Here is a 19,632-nt window from a genome sequence, read left to right as displayed (position 1 = left end):
GCTACGATTCTTTTAATGAGCTTACTGTATAGATATTCAACGTAGATAAGAGTGTGAACGAACATCATTTGGTCTCCGAGTGTGTTTTGCCTGCTGTAGGCCTAAAAGGCTAGTCTATTTCACAGGGTTTTCTAGTTGGTTAGCCTGCTCCCTCCCTAGTAGGCCTATAGCAATTAGAATATGAGCCCGAGGCATGACAATTTTAAATACAAAATAATGACAGCATAAATGTCTAGGAGAGTTTGCTGTGTGTGAGACAGCCAGAACTGGCTACCCAAAATACTCTTGGTTATAAACCTTTCTCGAGGTAAATATTACTGTTATTCATTGTAGAATGAAAAGAATAGCCTAACTAGATACAGGCTATAACTATTTTATGAAGCGTGTGTTAGCCCTCTTACAAATAGGCGACAGAATTGGTTATTAGCCCATACAGCTATATATATATATTTTTTTTTTTACCTCGACAGGAGAAGACAGAAATTATTGAGATTTGGGATTTAACACCCACGTCTCATACTACATAGTTTTATTCTTTTAATTTTTTGTTTAAAGTTGCCAACGACTTCATTTATGTCAACATTGGCTAGTTTTTTCGCACAAATAGGCAACAGTGTCATTCAATTGCTCAGCATTTTTTACAACATAAATTGATTTGGATACATTCAATGAATTGCAGTCACTGTGGTTTTTGTTTTCACAGAAAATTAGCTAAATAAGACGTGGCACTTCTTATATTTAGCCTACCGAGTGACGGATTTAGATCAATTATGTGACAGAAACCATAAAACTGATATGTCAACGTGCGGAGCACAGCATTTCTCGTGCATTGAGCGGTCTTTTCCAGCTGCCTGCAGCATCCATCCAGCATTCGGACGGATTCAATGGGGCAGTGTGCTGCAGCTTTCTAGCGAAGCCATTCGAAGAAGAAAGTAACCTAGCTTCTGAGACTAATATTGAGCGATACAATGTTTTAAAACATTATTGTTAAGAGCAGCTGTCTTTTGTTACAATAACCGGTCATCGTGGTTGTTATAGACACATAAGCGCAGTCAACATAACGGTGATATAAATCTTCTTCAAATGAGTCAGTTCATCGTAAAACGCGTAAACAGCTTCTAAAATGTTTTTATTTTCCATTACTTTATTCCCTGCGTATTTGTTATTGCAGTGATTCTCACTGTCTGATTGCCGAAACCAAATTCAAGAGATGGAAAGAAGACGTGCTAGCCACACAGATTGCTAACGAACGATAACCTTCAAGCTTGCGTCAATGACAGCTTACATTGTCAAACGTTAGCTACCAGATTCTATTATTTTTCCGTTTCATCGTAACGCGAAAGACTTTGCTGTCAGTCATTCAAGTGGAACCCTGTAAAATCACCTGCATTTGGATATGCGTCTACACATTTGAAGAGGAATGCATGGACTTGAAGAAATAAAGAACGGGGCACATCACTTATTATATTGGACACTTAGTTTAATCTACATGGACCTGGAGTGTCACAGTTAGCCAACATAGTTAACGTTAGTTCGCCAGCTTCTTCAGAATTCTGCTCTAAATTAATTCGTTAATTAACAATTCAACAGCTGAACCAAACATGGCATCTGTCGCTAGCAACCTTGCTGCATCAATTGCCAGTAAAACCAAAACGAAGAAGAAACATTTCGTGGCTCAGAAAGTGAAATTATTTCGCGCCAGTGACCCGCTTCTCAGCGTACTAATGTGGGGTGTAAACCATTCGGTAAGTAAGATTAAAGCTACACATTCTGTCTTCTTTAGCTAACTGACTAGCTAGCCTGCCATGTCTTTTTAATTGCAGAACATGATGTCTGAAATATATCCAATACTGCGTAATGGAATGTCAAAGGGTTAACTAGCTGGGTTTGACCTCAGGTGTGAGACTGCTGAAACGTGAGTGTGGCCACCTAACAGATTTTATTTGCTTGTTCACGTTACTACGTAATTCATCTGTCAACGCTTAAACACGTGGTATCTGACAGCACCCATTCAAACGTTTTCAAATGCCAATATGGCCTGCATCTAAGAAGCAATAACATCCGTTAAATAGCCGTAATTGCTAACATTACACTGATTAAACAAGTTGCCACCCCGCCTCTTAAATTGCACACTGAATGTGGGTCTGTGGTATCATAGTTATTATCCTATTAGCGGGATAGCTGCTTGGATTATGTAAACCGAGTAGCCTGTACCACTAATGCTTGGGAAACACAAATGGGAGTTCATCTGGTTCCTCAGGCTGAAGTTGTTGCACCTGCAAATTTGTCCTTGAAAGTTTATGAATGATCCCAACTTTCTGTTTAAAAAAAAAAGCTAGACCACTTAAAGGAAAACGGTAGAAGTGTTTCCTTGCTATGTCTAATTGGTCTACAGGGGCTTTGTGAACCCTTCTTTAGGCTCAGACGTCGATCTGAATCCCAAGATACTGTGGTTTTCATGATGTTGTTTACTACACACTACAGTACGTCCTGGGTAAAGGCGAGGGATGCTGTTTTTGTTATTTCTGCTGAGGCTCAGCCTCCGTATTGTTGCCAGATAAAGATTAGATAAACCAACTGCATTGCATACTGAAAAAACTACATTCTTCAGGTTTAAGCCTACTTTCCTAGCATAAGTATTAGTAATATAGGCACATGTAAATGTCCACTGCCAGGAATATACTGGTAACCTCGGCATAACTCTGCGATTTGAAGATCTAGCTCTTGGCTTCTCACATGATTTTTTAACTGCAAAGTGTGAACAAATATTTAGCTTTACCACGTGTCAGCCTGCAACCCTTTTAGATTTGTCAGTCAGCCGTCACTCCGATTGAACAGGTTGAATGTCGACATCCTTTCAGTGAGCAGGAGGTAAACAATGCAAGCTACTCTCTATGCAACCCCCTAGATAAAGATGCAGACAAAAGCTGGTCTTCCTTGAGAACTTTCTGATAGACTCACATCACGTCTCAAAGTAGATTCAAATGCAATTCAAAAACAAAAAGGGGTTTTAGTGTGATTGTTGAAGTGTTGTTGAAGTGTTTTCCCTACTACTGTATCGTCTGAAAACATTTACTGAAAACTGTTTAAAACCAGTTTCATATACTGAAAACTGTTTAGAACTGATGAACAGTTGTTTCCTCTAAACCAGTATTGTTATAAAAGCACGAGTGCTTGTAAACCAGTGCTCTCTGCACAAGCACAAATCCATGAAACACCAATTTAGAAGCGGAGCCCATTCACTGTTTGTAAATAAGTGATGCAGAATACCCTGGGGAAAGGGGCGAGATTGATCTTTTAAAGGCACAATACAGTGAGTCAGCCACTGACCCCGTGGCAGCAGAGCAGGAAGGCCATCGTCAGCAGTGCGCCCACCGTCATCCTGTGTCCTTGACTGGCTCACCGCTTTTAAAGCATCCCCACCTCGGCCAAGACTGCACCACACTGCTCTCTGTTTTGGGAATGGTGATTGTGAATGGTCAGTTGTGCTTTTGAGGACGACTTTTAATGCAGTTTCCAAGTATGCATTGAAAGCTAGGAGCACTGCTGTTCCTTGATCAAGGTGTTATTATCTATGATGCTATTAAATTGAAAATACTACCAAGCAGTCAAGTGTAACCATTAATTGCGGTTTGCGGTTTGTGCGATTTCTTTCTTACCGTTAAGGGAGGCATGAAGGTTTATCAATGCCCATTGCTTCTTTGTATGCAGCTTTATAATTGAAGATTAAGTAAATCGCACAATCTGTAATGTGAATTGGCACAAAATTCATATGAATACATTAATGCTTTGGTAATTACATTTTTACAAGCACCAGACCAGCATTAGGTCTAATTTCAAGTGATTATAGTTACTCAAGGCTCTTTGAAGTTTGAAAGATTAATCTCATTAACGGCAAGATGCATTCATGTCAACAGTACTGTGCCTCAGTCATCTAGAGCCAGTCATGAATCATCTGTTCTAATGCCAGCCCTGTATTGCCTTGTCTTCCTCCCTGTAGTTTGTGTTTGAATTATACACACATTACATTTGCACTTATATGCACCTATTCAACATGCTACTGTATTCTGTATTCATGTCATAACAGACAACTACAAGTCATGTTGTCATCCAAACAGCCTCAAAACACCACAGTGCTTTATTGACTGCCCTTCAACCCTAGCCTAAGGACACGGGCTATTGAGTTTGGATTTCCATTGGGCGGATTAAATCACCGTTCTGCTAAAGCGACCAGATTTTCCCCCCCTTAAGATTGATTGTGCTCTGCCGGCCTTGGCGGCTCTCCCTAGTGGGCTAGCCACTCCTCTTGGACCAGTTGGAGGGGATTAGAGTACCGTGTGTGCAGTGAGGACCAGCTGAGTCATCCTCTCTCCTTTCCAGCCTGGAGGCAGAGGGGGTGAGAAGGTTCGCTCCAGCCCTCTGTGGAGAACACTGTGTGCTAATTAACCATACTAGGGCAAAGATGCCCTCGCTCGTTTATTTTCCAGTCCAGGAATAGTAATAATTAGTAGTAGTAGACAGTGGGTAGGGTAGTAGTAGTGTTGGCTGTTGTTAAAACAAAATGGTTTTAAAATGACCTGGATACAACTGGATACTCCCGGACGGCAGCACAGTATGTTTTGAATGACTCTGGCTCCGCTTAGCACGCTGGTTGTGTTGCTCCAACAGTGGCACAGCTGGGAACCATATAATCAATATCAGGGTTTGACCTGATTGCTGTTCAGCTTATCTCTGCTGACTGGGAATAAAAGGCAGGTCACGTTATCTGTCCTTCCCATCCTTTACTTTTCTTTTTCTGTGCATCCTCCTCTTTCCCTATCCGCATCCCTGACCTTCATTTGTCTTTCTGCTATCGCCAGTCTCCCCATCCACATATTCATTTTTTTTTACAGAAGTGTGACCTATGATTGCTGAACAATTGACAATTACAAGCGAACCTAACCAGAGCTGAAAATCCATAGAAAGGGCGGGTTAAAGAAGTGAAAATAGTTTGAAAGTGCAGTCTTCAAATGGTTTTATTAAAAAAAAGATGTGGCTGGGTCGACAGGAAATCTGCAAATTCTGGGCAGCAAAGGGACAGAGCTTGGGCACCTAACAGATGGCAGCTGCATTCTGATGGAGAGTATCTGGAGTGTTGGCACAGATTTTCTTCGTTTTTTTCCTGGATGGAAAAGAGCTTGTGGTGAGTCGAGGGTAGCTGCATTCTGGGTAAATAGGGAGCACATGGAAAGGCCGATATTAGGCCTAGGCAGCCAAGAGACATAGAGGGGAAACCTGTAGAAACATGCAGCAGTTATGTTGTGAACTGTGCTGTATAATACTTGTGTGTGTTAGACTAAAACCCTGAACCATGCTCAATTATTCATTCTCCGACTTCCAGTTATGGCGAGGTGCTAGGAGGTCGCAAAATGTAAGCTCCACTGCTGAAATGTAATTTAATACCCTACAATACTAATCAGAATATTGTCCAAAATGATTAATTCTCCCCTCTTTGGGCAGATCTGTTGCTATGATGCTTTTTAATAACACATTGTGAAAAGCCAATGTGCCAAATCTGTCGTGGTCCATGCGTGCATGTGGTGGCCATAAGTGTTGTGATTTCCCTCTATTTATTTTGACGACAGCCTGTGGGAGATGGCAAGATGGTCCATATGGGCAGCAGGTGCCAAGGCATCTCCTGCCCAACATGCTGATGGTTGGTTGAGGATGGCACTGCTCTCAGATGGTGTGTGCCTTTCCAGTCTGCTTGCTTTCAATCGCTTTGTTCAAACCACGCTGTTTGTCGATTACATCAGTTCTCGCAACCCGAGAGGAACCAGTGCATGTCACTTTACCACCTCATGCAGAGGACATGTGGACAGGATTTAGACTATTGCATGGAATTAGGGTGGAGCTGATGGAGAGCTGTGCCAGGAACACAATCAGTGTTCAATATGATGTGCACAGTTTGATTTTTCTAATGGCACAGCATCATGGTTAGGCCAAAGGGGAGAATGCTCAGAGCACTCAATTGAACGACAGGCCCTCTTAAAATGAAGTGGTGGCTGATCACTCAGCCTGCAGTGATTACATAAACATTCAGGTAGCTGCAACGAATGTGAAAATGTTCTGTGGAAAGGGCTCTGTGTGTATGGGAGAGAGAGAGAGAGAGAGAGAGAGGCAGAGAGAAAAGGCTGACCCTGGACTGTCCTCTTCTGTCTCGGTCTAAGCAGCTGCAGCTGAATACTGCTCCCCGTGGGCCTCGGTGTGTGCGTGTGTGTATGCGCATGTGTGTGTGCGCTTGTGTGCTCGTATGTGTGTGTGTGTGTGTGTGTGCTGAGTCCAGCTTCCCTCCTCTGTGACATAATCAGAGATGGCAGGTCCTGCTTCAAACAGCCAAGAGAGGGTGGAGCTGTTGGCTCTGATTCATCCTCTCACTTAATATACATATTCGGTTAAAACAGGCTCTCCTTCAGGTTTTCCACAATAATCCCTCAACCAAGTAACTCATCTCTAAACACGCCATTGTTTAATATCCTGCAATATAATTGATTTGCACAGACACAGCCTGCCTGTTGAACAGGGACCGGGTTTTTCCCCCAACACAATCTAGAAGATCTCTCTACGGATGACAATGAGCTATTAGATAACCAAACATGAGAAAATGGAGTGTGTGTGTGTGTGTGTGTGAGTGTCAGTGAGTGTTTGTGTGTGTGTGAGTGTCAGTGAGTGTGTGTGTGTGTGTGTGTGCGTGTGTGAGTGTCAGTGAGTGTTTGTGTGTGTGTGAGTGTCAGTGAGTGTTTGTGTGTGTGTGAGTGTCAGTGAGTGTGTGTGTGTGTGTGTGTGTGTGTGCGTGTGTGTGTGTCAGTGAGGTTCCCCAGCTATTTTTAAATATCTGCTTATTCGTATTCTTATTTGACTCATATGAATATGAATTTTATTCATGTGTGCATGGCTTTTGGATATGTATTTGTGTGTGTGTAGAATGTTTTCTGGTCTGAGAAATGCGCCATTCGGATAGATGCCCAGGAAGTAGATGTTCCGATGACCTACTCCTCACCACTACCTACATTTGTAATTCACACCAATTCCTAACTTCCTTCCTTACACCACCCCTTGTCATCAGATAGTTTATAGCTATTGTTGACATTACCATGGCAGCTTCATCTGCACCTCTCAGTGAATGGACCACTAATGCTGACCATAACATCAGAAATATCTCAGCAGTGCTCACAGTTTATTAATCATCTTGTACAAATGCAGTTACAAAGCACCTCCTGCCCCTTTATATACATACTACTTATCACTGAGAACATCCTCACATAATCTAAACATTTACTGTACAGTACAGTGGAGAAGGATTGTCATTAGTGAGCGTCCGTGGTCTCCGTTCCTATCGGGCAATAGTCCCAGTACCCTGTCACCCTTTTTTATCTTCTGTTTAAGCTCCTGCTCTCAAAGAGGGGCTGCTGGTCTATTCCGGTCAAAAGAATGCTGAATTCTTTCTGCAACACCACTGCCTTACTCACTCCTTCTTTCTGTGGACAGAAAGCGGTTGGAAGCACTCTAAGCATAAGACCCAACCAGCGTTAATGTGTGGATAGAAAGTTAATGACATAATTTTCCATTTTGTGTGGTGTGAGCTTATTGGGTTAGATTGTTATTTGACACCATATCCCAGATCAAATATGTATAGAAGATGTTGTCTAAAGATACAAACAGCTTCAGTACGCTGTGAGGAGTCAGTTATTCTCCCTGAGTCAAAAGAGGATGTGTCATTTGAAGCGGTCCCCCTCACATCCATGATGGTGGCTGGGGAAATCACAGATGCTAATGACTGCAGCAATTTGCATGTGTGGATGTAATATGAGTGGGGGTAGGACTGCTATCTCAAATACTTTGGTACAGCCACCCTGGAGGATTTCAGGAGACTGTGCCCTTTCCCAATTTCTTGAGACATCAGACAGGACTACAAGTCCTATGAGCAACTTTTAAGTCAGGCGAGGCGAGATGAGGAGGAGGATGATGACGATGACAAGTGATGATGGATGGCCCCAAACGAAGTGAGATAATTTCTGCTTTGATGAAGCCAGACTCGAGGAAAACTGACTGGCCTGATGCCCGGCAAGTTGTGTGCCGACAGACAAGCCTAAATCTTGTTCCATTTACTCTGGAGACAAATATTCTATGTAGTTGAAGAAAAGGGAAAGCTGTGGTTTCAAAGAAAAAGATATTTAGCATTTTGTGGATGAGGAGGAATATTGGTGTGTACATGCTTGGCTGAACATTGGTCAGGTTTTTGATGCAGCTTTGGAATTACATTGTTATGTGCTATACTATAGTTTGTCAGTCAAACAGGTAATGCAGAATGCAAATGTTCTTCTCTGTCTGACAAAAAAAATATGATTTGTTGGAAATCACAGCCATAGGAAAGCAAAGGCCTGCACTGCCCTGTCATCATCTTGGATGAGTTCTATGTCAGTCTGCTCAGTATAGTCTACCAAGACTAACTGCTTTTGACAGGGGACTTTTGCCCCAAGCCCTCTTCATTTTCTGTCCCTGGTTGAAAACAAATACACTGGCTTATCACAACAATGTGGCAAGTTATTGATAGAAATTTGAAAGGTTTAAATGATGTGCAACTGTGACTATGGATTTATTTATTTACTACAACAACAGACAGATTAAATACATCAACACAACTTTTTATATTTGTTTTCATCACCTAACACAGGAGTATGCCTCATCCTTGCTCTGTACTTCTATGTATTTCTTGCTCCAGGTTGTTATGCGTTTATTACCATGGCAGTGCTACCAACTGTTTGCAAATGTTGAAAAAAGAAAATAAGAACAATGAATAGAAATTCATTGGTAATCATCGTCTTCCGTTGTATTCCATTGTATTGTTGCAAATGTAGAAACGTGTTTTTTTTTACAACAATTAGCTAACTTTCCCCTTTGCAACCATGCACAAAAATCTGCTGGGCATACAGACACCCCTAGGTTGTAGGTCTGAGTCAGACTTCCCAAAGAAGACAGTTACAGATAACGGCCAATGCTGCCTGTAGCTCAGATACACACTCGCAAGATACACCGCTTCCTGGTCTTGGATCTAAACTGGTGATGCAGGGACTGGCAACGAATGTGACTCAGCCTGTTGAAATTGAAGCACCACGTAGTTCTGCATCCCGCGAGACAGATATATGAAAGCTGTCCAGGAAGTGAGAGTAATCTCTTTGCGTCTGCTCCAGCAGCAGCAGCAGCAGTTGGCAGTCTTAAGACGATTGTAAAGGGCCCAGGCCTGCTGGAGCCTCTACTCCACAGATGAGAGTGATGCCCCTGATGCCACACACAGATGGAGGCAACAGGAGCCCAGGCAGAAATAGCCCATCGCACGAAGGGCATGAGCTTGTGTGCGTGCGTAAGTGCGTGCGTGTTCAGGAAATATGATGGAGAGCATGTCATAGGGCCAGGTTGGATACCAAAGTCACCGACAGGGATATGGACTGCTTGCCCCCCCGACTCACACCTGTGTGTGTGTGTGTGTGTGTGTGTGTGTGTGTGTGTGTGTGTGTGTGTGTGTGTGCCAGATGGACTGAAGTGAGCAGTCACCCTTATCAGAGGTCACCAATAGCAGTCATGACATATGAGAAGATTAAGTTCTACATAAATGTGTCATTTTCAGTGGGGTTTGTCCTTTTACAGCGGACACTTTTTTAATGAAGGGTGATATTTATACCTTGCCTGACCACTTAGGACTTCATCTCATCGATCCTTGCCATTGTGTTTCCTTTTTTTTGTCTGTGTGTTGAAATATTGGATGGGAATAGAAGGTAGTTTTTGACCCTGGGCCAACAGTGCGCCTCCCCATCTTCAGACAGTAAATCTTAGCTGTCTGCTAGTTGAATGCAGCATTTTGTCATCACCTTTATATTCAGAGACAGAGTCAGTTCAGCCGTTATGACAGGAAATAGCTGTTGAGCACAAGGCCTGGAGCTGTTGCGTTGGTAACTCCACAGGCTTTCAGCAGATGCTGTCATGCAAAGTCACACTGCAGGGGAAGCAGGCATAGACTGTAAAAACTAAGTGTGAACACTGCGTATCAGGATATAGGACATGGATGTTTCCTGTCTAGTCTAGTACATGAATGCCTCCTTAAAAGGGTGTGTGGTATAAAGACTTGAATCTAGTAGAGGCCTGTCATTTTCCACACCTTTTCTACTTCCCTACACACCACGATTCACATCCCTTATCTCAAACACCACTATTATGAGAGGGGCCGTTTGGATTTTCACAACCTTTTTTTGTCTCAAAGAGAATGATATTGAGGCCTTTTGTGTCTTTTTAGATGGAATCTGCTGTAGAGAGAGGTATTTGTGGGCGATAATCTGGTCAGAAGGTAAACATGTTGGTTCTGCTCTGCTCTCCCTGCAGATTAATGAGCTCATTCACATCCCGATCCCTGTCATGCTGATGCCTGATGACTTCAAAGCCAACTCCAAGATCAAGGTGGACAACCACCTCTTCAACAAGTGAGAAATCCTCCATTTTTTTTTTTGTGGCCACAGTTTTCCCCACCCATTTAGCACTTAAAGGAAGAAGGATGGCATGAAATTGCACGTCTCTTCAGTCATTTGTGTTATGTCATATCTTGTAGCAGGTTATGTTCAGACTATGTGATGTGTTATAAACAGCTTGACTGAAATGTGTTTGCATAACAGATTATTATTTCACTTTAGTGATTGAAAATTGAAAATATCCACTTGTCATTGTTTGCTTAGGTATTCAATTAATGATGGCAAATAGAGACTTACAGCGTTAGCAACCTGTTTGACAGGTGTGACAACTTGTGTAGTGTAACATGATGGGAATATGGATTAAAAAAGTGCATTTATGCATTTAGTGTGTTTAAACTAAAAAACAAGAAAAGGGAATAGTTCAATCTAGACTGACTACATAATTATGTGCTCAAAATTTAGCATAAATCCACGCTAATTTAGTATTTCTAATAATTTTTTACTGCATTAGTCATAAGGTTTGTTGAATTTAATACTAGGTCAGTTTGCCTTTTTTATTGACATTGTTTTGACATAATGACATTTGTTTTATATTTGCAAATGGTAATGGATGTTTTTTTCTGATGTTGAAACCCCAAAGGGAAAACATGCCAAGCCATTTCAAATTCAAGGAGTACTGTCCCCTTGTCTTCCGGAATCTCAGGGAGAGGTTCTCTATTGATGACCAAGATTATCAGGTGAGCTTAATTTAGCGCTTTCATACTTAACGTAAGTTACTACATGCTTGAAAAACACAGAACGAACGAGACAAACACACACACACACACACACACACACACACACGATTAGACATACACACGCATGCAGAAATGAACACTAGCAAAATTCTTCTAAATCAAAGGAAAGCACACTCTCCATACCCTCTCTCTCTCGCACACACACACACATGCACACACACACACACACGCTCAGGCACATACAGTATGACACATACATACATTCAGATACACACAATCAAAATCCTTCAAAATCAAAGGATCGTACGCTTTAAAATACTGAGGGAAAGACACACATTCTTATTCACATACTCTCTCTCTCACACACACACACATACACACACACACACACACACACAAACACACGCACACACACACAGGCACGCACACACAGGCAAGTTCTTCTAAATCAAAGGAAAGCCACAGCAGCAGCAGCAACCTTGAAGCAGGAGAGCTTTCATCAGCCTGAGCCACAGAGAAAAGAAGTGTCAGCTTGTCGTTCATCAGCTAAGCTCCGCTTCTCCTCGAGTGTGCAGGCTGCCACGGTAACCGCTCTGCATGGAAGAGCGGTGGCTGCAGTACTTCATAATGTTTTTTTTTTTTGCTAGTGACACCTGGATTTTTTTTCCCCGCCGGGCTAAAAACCATAACTATTTCCTGTACAGCTTATCTTGAAATGGGACAAATAGGCCTTGTCTTTCATAACAGCATTACTGTCATCCGTTATATTTAATGTGTACAACATTAGACCCAGTCTCTGCTGTTTGGGTTGTCCAGGTGGACAGCAGAGATCCCTTAATTCACTGCCAGATGCCAAAACAGAACATGTCTGGTGGCCTTGGCTCCTCTCCCAGAATTCCTCCGGACACACACAGCAGCGTGTCCCAGTGGGCCCGCACGGCCCTAACCTTTAGTACATCTGTGTTTCAGAGCAGTGAGATAACACCACCCCTGTGTCCTCGACGTTTATTAAGCTCTCACTCAGTGGCATTTCCATAAATCTCTTCACGTCACGGCTTATACTCTCCTTGTTTTGCTCTAACGTGATGGCAGGTTGTTATATGAAAATACTCTCCCATCTTCCCCTCACACTCCCTCCCTCCCTCCCTCCCTCCCTCTTTCTCTCCTGTCCTCTCCCTCTTCCGCTCTCTCTCTCCGCACCCTTGGCAGAACTCTGTGACACGGAGCGCTCCCATCCCCAGCGATGCTCAGGGCCGCAGTGGCGCTCGCTTCCACACGTCCTGCGACAAGAGGTACGTCATCAAGATCATCACCAGCGAGGACGTGGCCGAGATGCACAACATCCTCAAAAAGTACCACCAGGTGAGACTGAACCTCCAAACCCTACAGGCCTCTGCTGCAGGCTGCCACTATTCGATCGATCTCAGGTGTCATGTTTTGGTGTGTGTGGTGGGTGTGTATGTGTGTGTGTGTGTGTGTGTGTGTGTGTGTGTGTGTGTTCGTGTGTGTGTGTGCGTGTGTGTGTTTGCATCCTTTCTAGTACATTGTGGAGTGCCATGGCAACACGCTGCTCCCTCAGTTCCTGGGCATGTACCGCCTCACTGTGGACGGGGATGAGACATACATGATTGTCACACGCAACGTGTTCAGCCACCGCCTGCGCGTCTACAAAAAATATGACCTCAAGGTAGAGAACATCAGCGATATTGCACCTACAGCAGTAGTGTGAAACAGTGCTGACTAATATTCCATGACCTCTACAATAGAAGGCTCGAAAGGGTCACAAAACTGCAATGAATTAAATATAAAGTATGAAATGAGTTCTCAAGTGATCTGTTTTAATTAAATTCTTATCTTATTCATCACCTCAAGTGTGAAACAGTGCTGACTAATATTCCATGACCTCTACATTAGTAGGCTCGAAAGGGTCACAAAACTGCAATGAATTAAATATAAAGTATGAAATGAGTTCTCAAGTGATCTGTTTTCTTTTCTAATCACCTCAGGGGTCTACTGTGTCCAGAGAGGCTACTGAAAAGGAAAAGGTAAACTACTTTTGGTTTGCAAATTGAGCTCTGGCAAATTAATTTGTGACAAGAGTCAGCTGATGTTGCATGTATGCATCTGGAAGCACTTTCAGCTATAGGGCATGAAACTTGCATGTGAGATCCATTGCATGTCTGCTTTTTGGTGATGTGGCCAGTAAGAGATTGTTTGTGATTGGCCAGAAGTGATTCTGGGAGGTACCCCTTAGCTTCCCCTTCCATGCCTGTGATGCCAACGTTCTGCAGAAGAAGCGTTTGCATTTGATGATCGATGATTTTTTTTTTACGTTTCTTTTTGTGGTCTTCTCCTTTGCCTGTTCTCTCCATCAATGGTTTTCATTGGTTTTTATCCCGGGTCTTGCTTCTGGTGTACACTTGCTATGATGGTAGTGTTTGTAAAGCCACGACTGGAAAGCCTGTTAATATGATGCCTGACACTGGCGAGACTTGTAGATCAGTGGGTCTGTGTCTAGAAGGCGCTACGTGTGTGTGTGGAAACCAGTGACTTCCTGTCTGCCCTAACATGTGGACTCCGCTGAAGCCCCTGTGTCTGCACCTGCACATGACACCAAAGAGATTCTAACGCAGTGTCTGTTAGACCATTGCAGTTACATCTATAAATCAACACATACCACTTCGATTTTTTTTGGATTGGGAAAACAACACATACCACTTCGATTTTTGGGATTGGGAAAACAGGAAATGTCCTGTCTCGGTAATTGCTTTGCATACCTAAACTAAAAAAAGTAAGCTAAACAACTATTTAAATGTAAGAATATTTTGCAATTTTATTTACATTTTTTTTTTAATTTTTAGCATTTTGTCCCTCAACTTTTATGAGCAGTAAAAGTTAGCTCTCTTACTCAGAAGCAAAGGCATGTTTTTGTGCTTCTCTCATACAAACGTCATGTATGGGCATTTGGATTAAAAATGCATGTGCATCTCTGTTTCCCCAAACTTTGCATGTCGACCCTTTAAATATGATGGAGAATTCCTCATTTTATGTACCTCTGCTTAATAATATATGGCACATAGACAGACCAGACATTTACAAATACTAACAGCTAATTAGTATTTGACTGAGTTAAATGCATAGCTCAGTTTGGAAATGCTCTGTTTCTCAGGAGTAGTGTGTCATATACAGTGCTCTGGATTGCTTGAAATCATAATACTACTTTCAAAGTTATACTTTGAAAGTTAGTACAAAATGATTGCCCCTTTGCTTTTGATTTTCACATTTCTGGTCTATGTATATTCTGTTCTGTTTTGACATGAACCCAATGCAGGAATTGGTTATTTAAGCTTGTGCTTTCTGGAATGTCATTGGTTTTAAATAAAACGTACGTCATACAATCACATCGTTCAAATCACAATGTGTTCATGGCCAAATGAATGGATATTTTTTTTAACCCACAAATTACGTGTATATAAACATACTGACTTCTCACTGAAAGCACTGGAGAGATACGCTCCTAGCCGCTAATGCACTGTCCAGCACTCTTCCAAATGGGATTCCAGGCAGCACAGGCTCCGGAGGTTGTGAGTTGATAATGAACCAGGCTTGCTGCTTCTCCCCCAACTTCCATAGCAACCACGCCCGCCCGCCGAGGAGGGTGCTCCGGCCCCGGCCAAGTCTCGCATGAGCCAAAAGCTGCAAACCATCCGGATCGCCACGCGATTTTACTGTGCCATCAAACACGTAAGGACCTCCCAGCGGGACGTACGCCGCCCCCCCAACATGCCTCCCGCCTCTGGCCCAGAATCAGGCTTCATGGCAGCCTTTCCTTTGCTCCACACAGCAAGTCAAATGTGTCTGGAGTCTCCAGGCTTTGCCTTAATATCTCCTGGAGGGAGATGGGGATGACCCTTTACTCTTTTTTGACAGTTTCTGGGCTTTAAATAGTGACGAAGCCAGGGAGAGTTATTTGAAGAGGACAGCACAGCAGAGAAAGTAGCTGTATCTTTTTTGAGCTATGGGGCCTGTTAATCAGCCACTATAGAACTACTGAGTGTGCAGGTCATGTGGGGTTAAGGGTCACTAATGAAGCTGTTCCTGTTCTAAACATCTTCCCATTACTGTGACACATCTAAGTGTGGGGAGCAGATAATGTGGGTCTCATCCAATGATCTCACCGGCATCTTTCATGGTCTACACCTGAACTTGTTTCAGTGCACTCTTGGTTTACTTGACATATGACATATGTGTGTGTGAGTTTTATATTATTTAACTATACAAGGTTAACTAATGTGTGTGTGAGTTTTATGTATCTTAACTATACAAGGTTAACTAATGTGTGCCATGCTACATTAAAGTCACTTTTCAGTAATAATATGATGTAGTGTTTCAGTTTCAAATGTAGGGGATCACCACAGATCCACATTGAAAAAAAATCTTCCTGCTCACAATTTGAGTATTTTTTTGATGCTTTTTATTATTATGTTTATGTCCAGACTAAAGAGCTCCCTACATACAAAGACAATGACTTCATCAATGATGGCCAGAAGATCTGGATTGATGAGGAGAGCAAAAAGATGTTCCTGGAGCGACTAAAGAATGACGTTGAGGTTCGCTTTCGTTAGAAGTGACATAAGAAGACCATTTCTTTATGCATTCTTCTGCATCCTTATTTCATTGACCTACTCATCTCTACAGTCTGGTGGTTCTCTCTTCACCTTAATTTCAGTAGCATGTGTGCTCCACCATTCTTCATCCCTCCTTTTCACACCTTCACCTTTGATTGATCTCCACCCCGTATACTCCCTTCATGTCCTGACGCCCCCCCCTTCTCGCCTCCACATCTATTTCCTCTCTTTCTCTCTGCGTAGTTTCTGTCCCAGCTCAAGCTGATGGACTACAGCCTGCTGGTGGGCATCCATGACGTGGAGCGAGGGGAGCAGGAGCAGCCCGAGGAGGAGAGCGAGGACAACGACGCCGGGGAGGAGGAAGGGGCCGAGAGTGATGGGGGAGCGACGGGCACCCCTCCGGACAGCCCCAGCAACACCCTGGACAGCAGAAAGCCATTGGGGCCTGGCGAGTTTGACCCCAACATCGACGTGTACGCCATCCGGAGTCATGACAGTAAGTGAGATCCAGCTGGAGTAGTAGCGAGGTTGTGCCTATCATTTCCAGAACAGGTGCAGTATGGAAATGCAGGCATTCGCTGTGCTTTTTGCGTTTTATGAGCCTGTCAGTGGCTGAAACGAGTGGTTTACTGTGACGTTCTGGACTTCTTCATAGGATTCCATTGTATAGAGGCATTTTTGCTTTGGAGAAATTCCCCTTTAAGTTGAACGTTCTCTTAGCATGACGATGTCATACTCATAATTCTAGTCAGAATATGAGTCTGATGCTGAGCCATTGGGCTGTGATTATGGTGCGTGTCTCAACGAAGCAGGAAAAAAAATGCCTCTTCGCTCATTTGGATACCTACAACTAATCAGAGCAACATAGTATGACCATCTGATACATTAAAACTTTTACCGGATCCCGTAAGAAGGACGGCAAAAACATATTTTCGATCGACAAATGCCTTGATCGCGTTTCTCTGTTCCTCTTTCAAAATGAATGCGCTGTCAATATCTGTGAGATATGCCTGCTCACGTACATATTAGCAGCAAGGCTATAGCTAGCTACTATTTGTTTCAATGGGTTTTTTGTCTAAGCGTTAGCAATAACCTATCAATAATGGTCTAGAGCGCTTCAGTTAAGACCTACAATCCTCGGCAACATTCGTGTTGCACATACACAACTAACCGAGTCAATGTAGACATAAAAAAGTCGTGTAGATAGCTTAAATCACATAAAATATGTCCCACTAAGCTCCCGAGAGGCGCCATCTTTGTTCGAAGTATAATCTATCTATCTAATCAACTCAAGCGTTGGTTGGTCATCTGTCCATCAACGTATAAAGCCCGCCCTTACAATTTGATTGGTCAGATCACTTTTCCGAGGCCTTGAATCTCTCCCAACTAGCTCAAGTCCAGACTGAATCTCCCAGACCAAAAGGTATCCAGGCCAACGTTCTCTACTGACATAGTGGAAATAGTATCTGTTGGGAGAGAAAATGCTGCAAAGGGGTTCTTCACACATGAACCTTTGGCAAGGTTCCATAAAAGCACCATTCATCAATTTAATTCTCAGGGAGCACAAATAATGATGCAGTGCAGGGAGGGTAAATATGTTAAGCTGCCCTGAGACAAAAGTGTCTATATAAATTCATGTAAAACTGGGAGCTTAAAGGCCATTATTTAGATACAAGCTAACAAACGTGCTGTAGAATGCCCCCTTCATGATGTACGTATTACTGGGGACAAGACACAAAGTTGAAGAAACATGTAGGGGTTATTTTTGTTCATGTCCCTTCACTCTTCCCCTCTGTAATGAGCAGTATTTGTCATGGAAGAGATTTGTGTTTTATAAAGTTCCCCCCTAACTTTGTGAGGGGGCCAACAAAGAGCACACAGGAAGTGATGCTATTGTTTCACTTCCTATCTGAATGCTTAACTCAAACGCACTGGGTGTGCCCTTAAAAACAGTTTTCTTATTTATCTAGGTTGATTTATCCAGTTTGTTAATGGGTTGTTGATGATGTCCTCATAAAATTACACTGATTTAGATTTCAGTTGCATAAACACATTTGTGTTTATTTATGAGGAAAACATGGCAACTGTGCTGAGTCATCACTCGGAACAGCATGGTGGTTTGGACCAGAACTACAATGCATTTAAGGTGGTGTTGCGTGGTATCCACTATGCATGAAGGACATTTGGATAATATGATTTCTCAATGTAACACAAGGGATTGGATATAGACCCAGTATTAATACACTTAGACCCAGTCTTAAAAGACTAATTGTGTATTTTGTGGCCCATTTATACTAAGAGGGATCATGTTTTACAAAGTTATCTTTCTCCCCATTAGATGCTCCTAAGCGAGAGGTGTACTTCATGGGAGTGATCGACATCCTCACACCATACGACGCAAAGAAGAAAGCAGCTCACGCAGCCAAAACAGTAAAGCATGGGGTAAGGATGAGTGCTCTTCATTCATCTACGTCAGAGCAGCTAGGACTCCCCTCAGAGCTAGACACACACCTGAAGACACACACATACACACACACACACACACACACACACACACACACACACACACACACACACACACACACACACCATCAGAGCAGCCAGGACTCCCCTCAGAGCTAGACACACACCTGAAGACACACACACACACACACACACACACACACACACACACACACACACACACACACACACACATACACACACACAGACACCATCAGAGCAGCCAGGACTCCCCTCATATAGCTCGATAGCCTTGCCATGCCTTTTCTGATGAGAACACATATCAAGTGTTGTCACTCAAACTGCTGTACAGTATCCACTACCTGCTGTTCACAGATTAGTTTGCTTAGGTGAGAGATTTTTATGAAAGGTTTAGTATGTTTTTGCCACTCAAAAACAGGTAAAGTTCTGTTAATCTTGTTAATATTGGCAATCTGTGGCCATCTCCAGTGTTATAACTGAACAATTCATCCACTTATACATGTAAATATTAATATTAAGCTGAATATAGTAACAGGAATTAACTTAAGATTGATGTTGATAACATGAAGTTACTTAAGATTGATATAATAACATGAACTTACTTAAGCTTCATGTAGGTAACTTGTAACATTTTGTATGGCAAGTAGCTTTGGGCTACTTCTGAAACTGCAGCAAATGCAGGAGGTCATATGCCATAGCCACCCTGCTCACCTGGTATAACAAATCAGAAGGAATGAAGCGATACACATGAATCATTAACAATCTCAAATGAATCAGTTCCACAGACAGGTAGCTGGCTCCAGTATTAAGAAAACACAATTCTCATTTGCACTCACCTTTCTCAATGCAGGCTGGTGCAGAAATTTCAACCGTCAACCCTGAGCAATATTCCAAGAGGTTCTACGATTTCATCACCACCATCATGTCCTAACCTCGTTAGAGCTGGAATTGTGAGCGGTCCTTCCCGAGGCTGGATGCAGGAGATCCTGAGCCCAGGGACAGAGCTCTTGCCTCAGGGGGAAGACACCGGCAGACCCCCCCATCACCCTGGGCTCTCCGCCCAGGACAGTTTACAGTTTTTTTCCTCTGTTTTATTCATATTCTTCTTCTTATTGTTATTATTACTATGATTATTATTATTATGATTATAGTTTTTTCAAACTGTAAGGGTGGAAAGATGTAATGTAGTTATGTGTCATATATATATATACCTGTATGTTAGATATTGTTGAGTGGGAAGTTGAGTGATGTTCTTGTGCTGAGTTCTACTGTATTTTCCATTCCTCA

At 42.7% G+C, this 19,632-nt stretch overlaps 1 protein-coding gene across 1 annotated transcript; it reads left to right on the top strand.

Moving 5' to 3' along the window:
• Positions 1 to 1,601: 1,601 nt before the first annotated feature.
• On the top strand, positions 1,602 to 19,276 carry pip4k2ab (phosphatidylinositol-5-phosphate 4-kinase, type II, alpha b; the record flags this gene model as incomplete). Its single annotated transcript, XM_080837529.1, has 10 exons — positions 1,602 to 1,745; positions 10,414 to 10,511; positions 11,137 to 11,233; positions 12,443 to 12,595; positions 12,774 to 12,920; positions 13,240 to 13,278; positions 15,730 to 15,843; positions 16,105 to 16,357; positions 18,200 to 18,303; positions 19,196 to 19,276. 10 exons carry the CDS (start codon positions 1,602 to 1,604, stop codon positions 19,274 to 19,276), a joined length of 1,230 nt encoding a protein of 409 aa, XP_080693655.1.
• Between the last annotated feature and the right edge of the window lie 356 nt (positions 19,277 to 19,632).

This window comes from Sprattus sprattus (assembly GCF_963457725.1).
Source record: "Sprattus sprattus genome assembly, chromosome: 4".
Taxonomy (NCBI): Eukaryota; Metazoa; Chordata; class Actinopteri; order Clupeiformes; family Clupeidae; genus Sprattus; species Sprattus sprattus.
The sequence above is the reverse complement of the archived record's forward strand: the minus strand, read 5'-3'. Positions and strand labels throughout refer to the sequence as shown.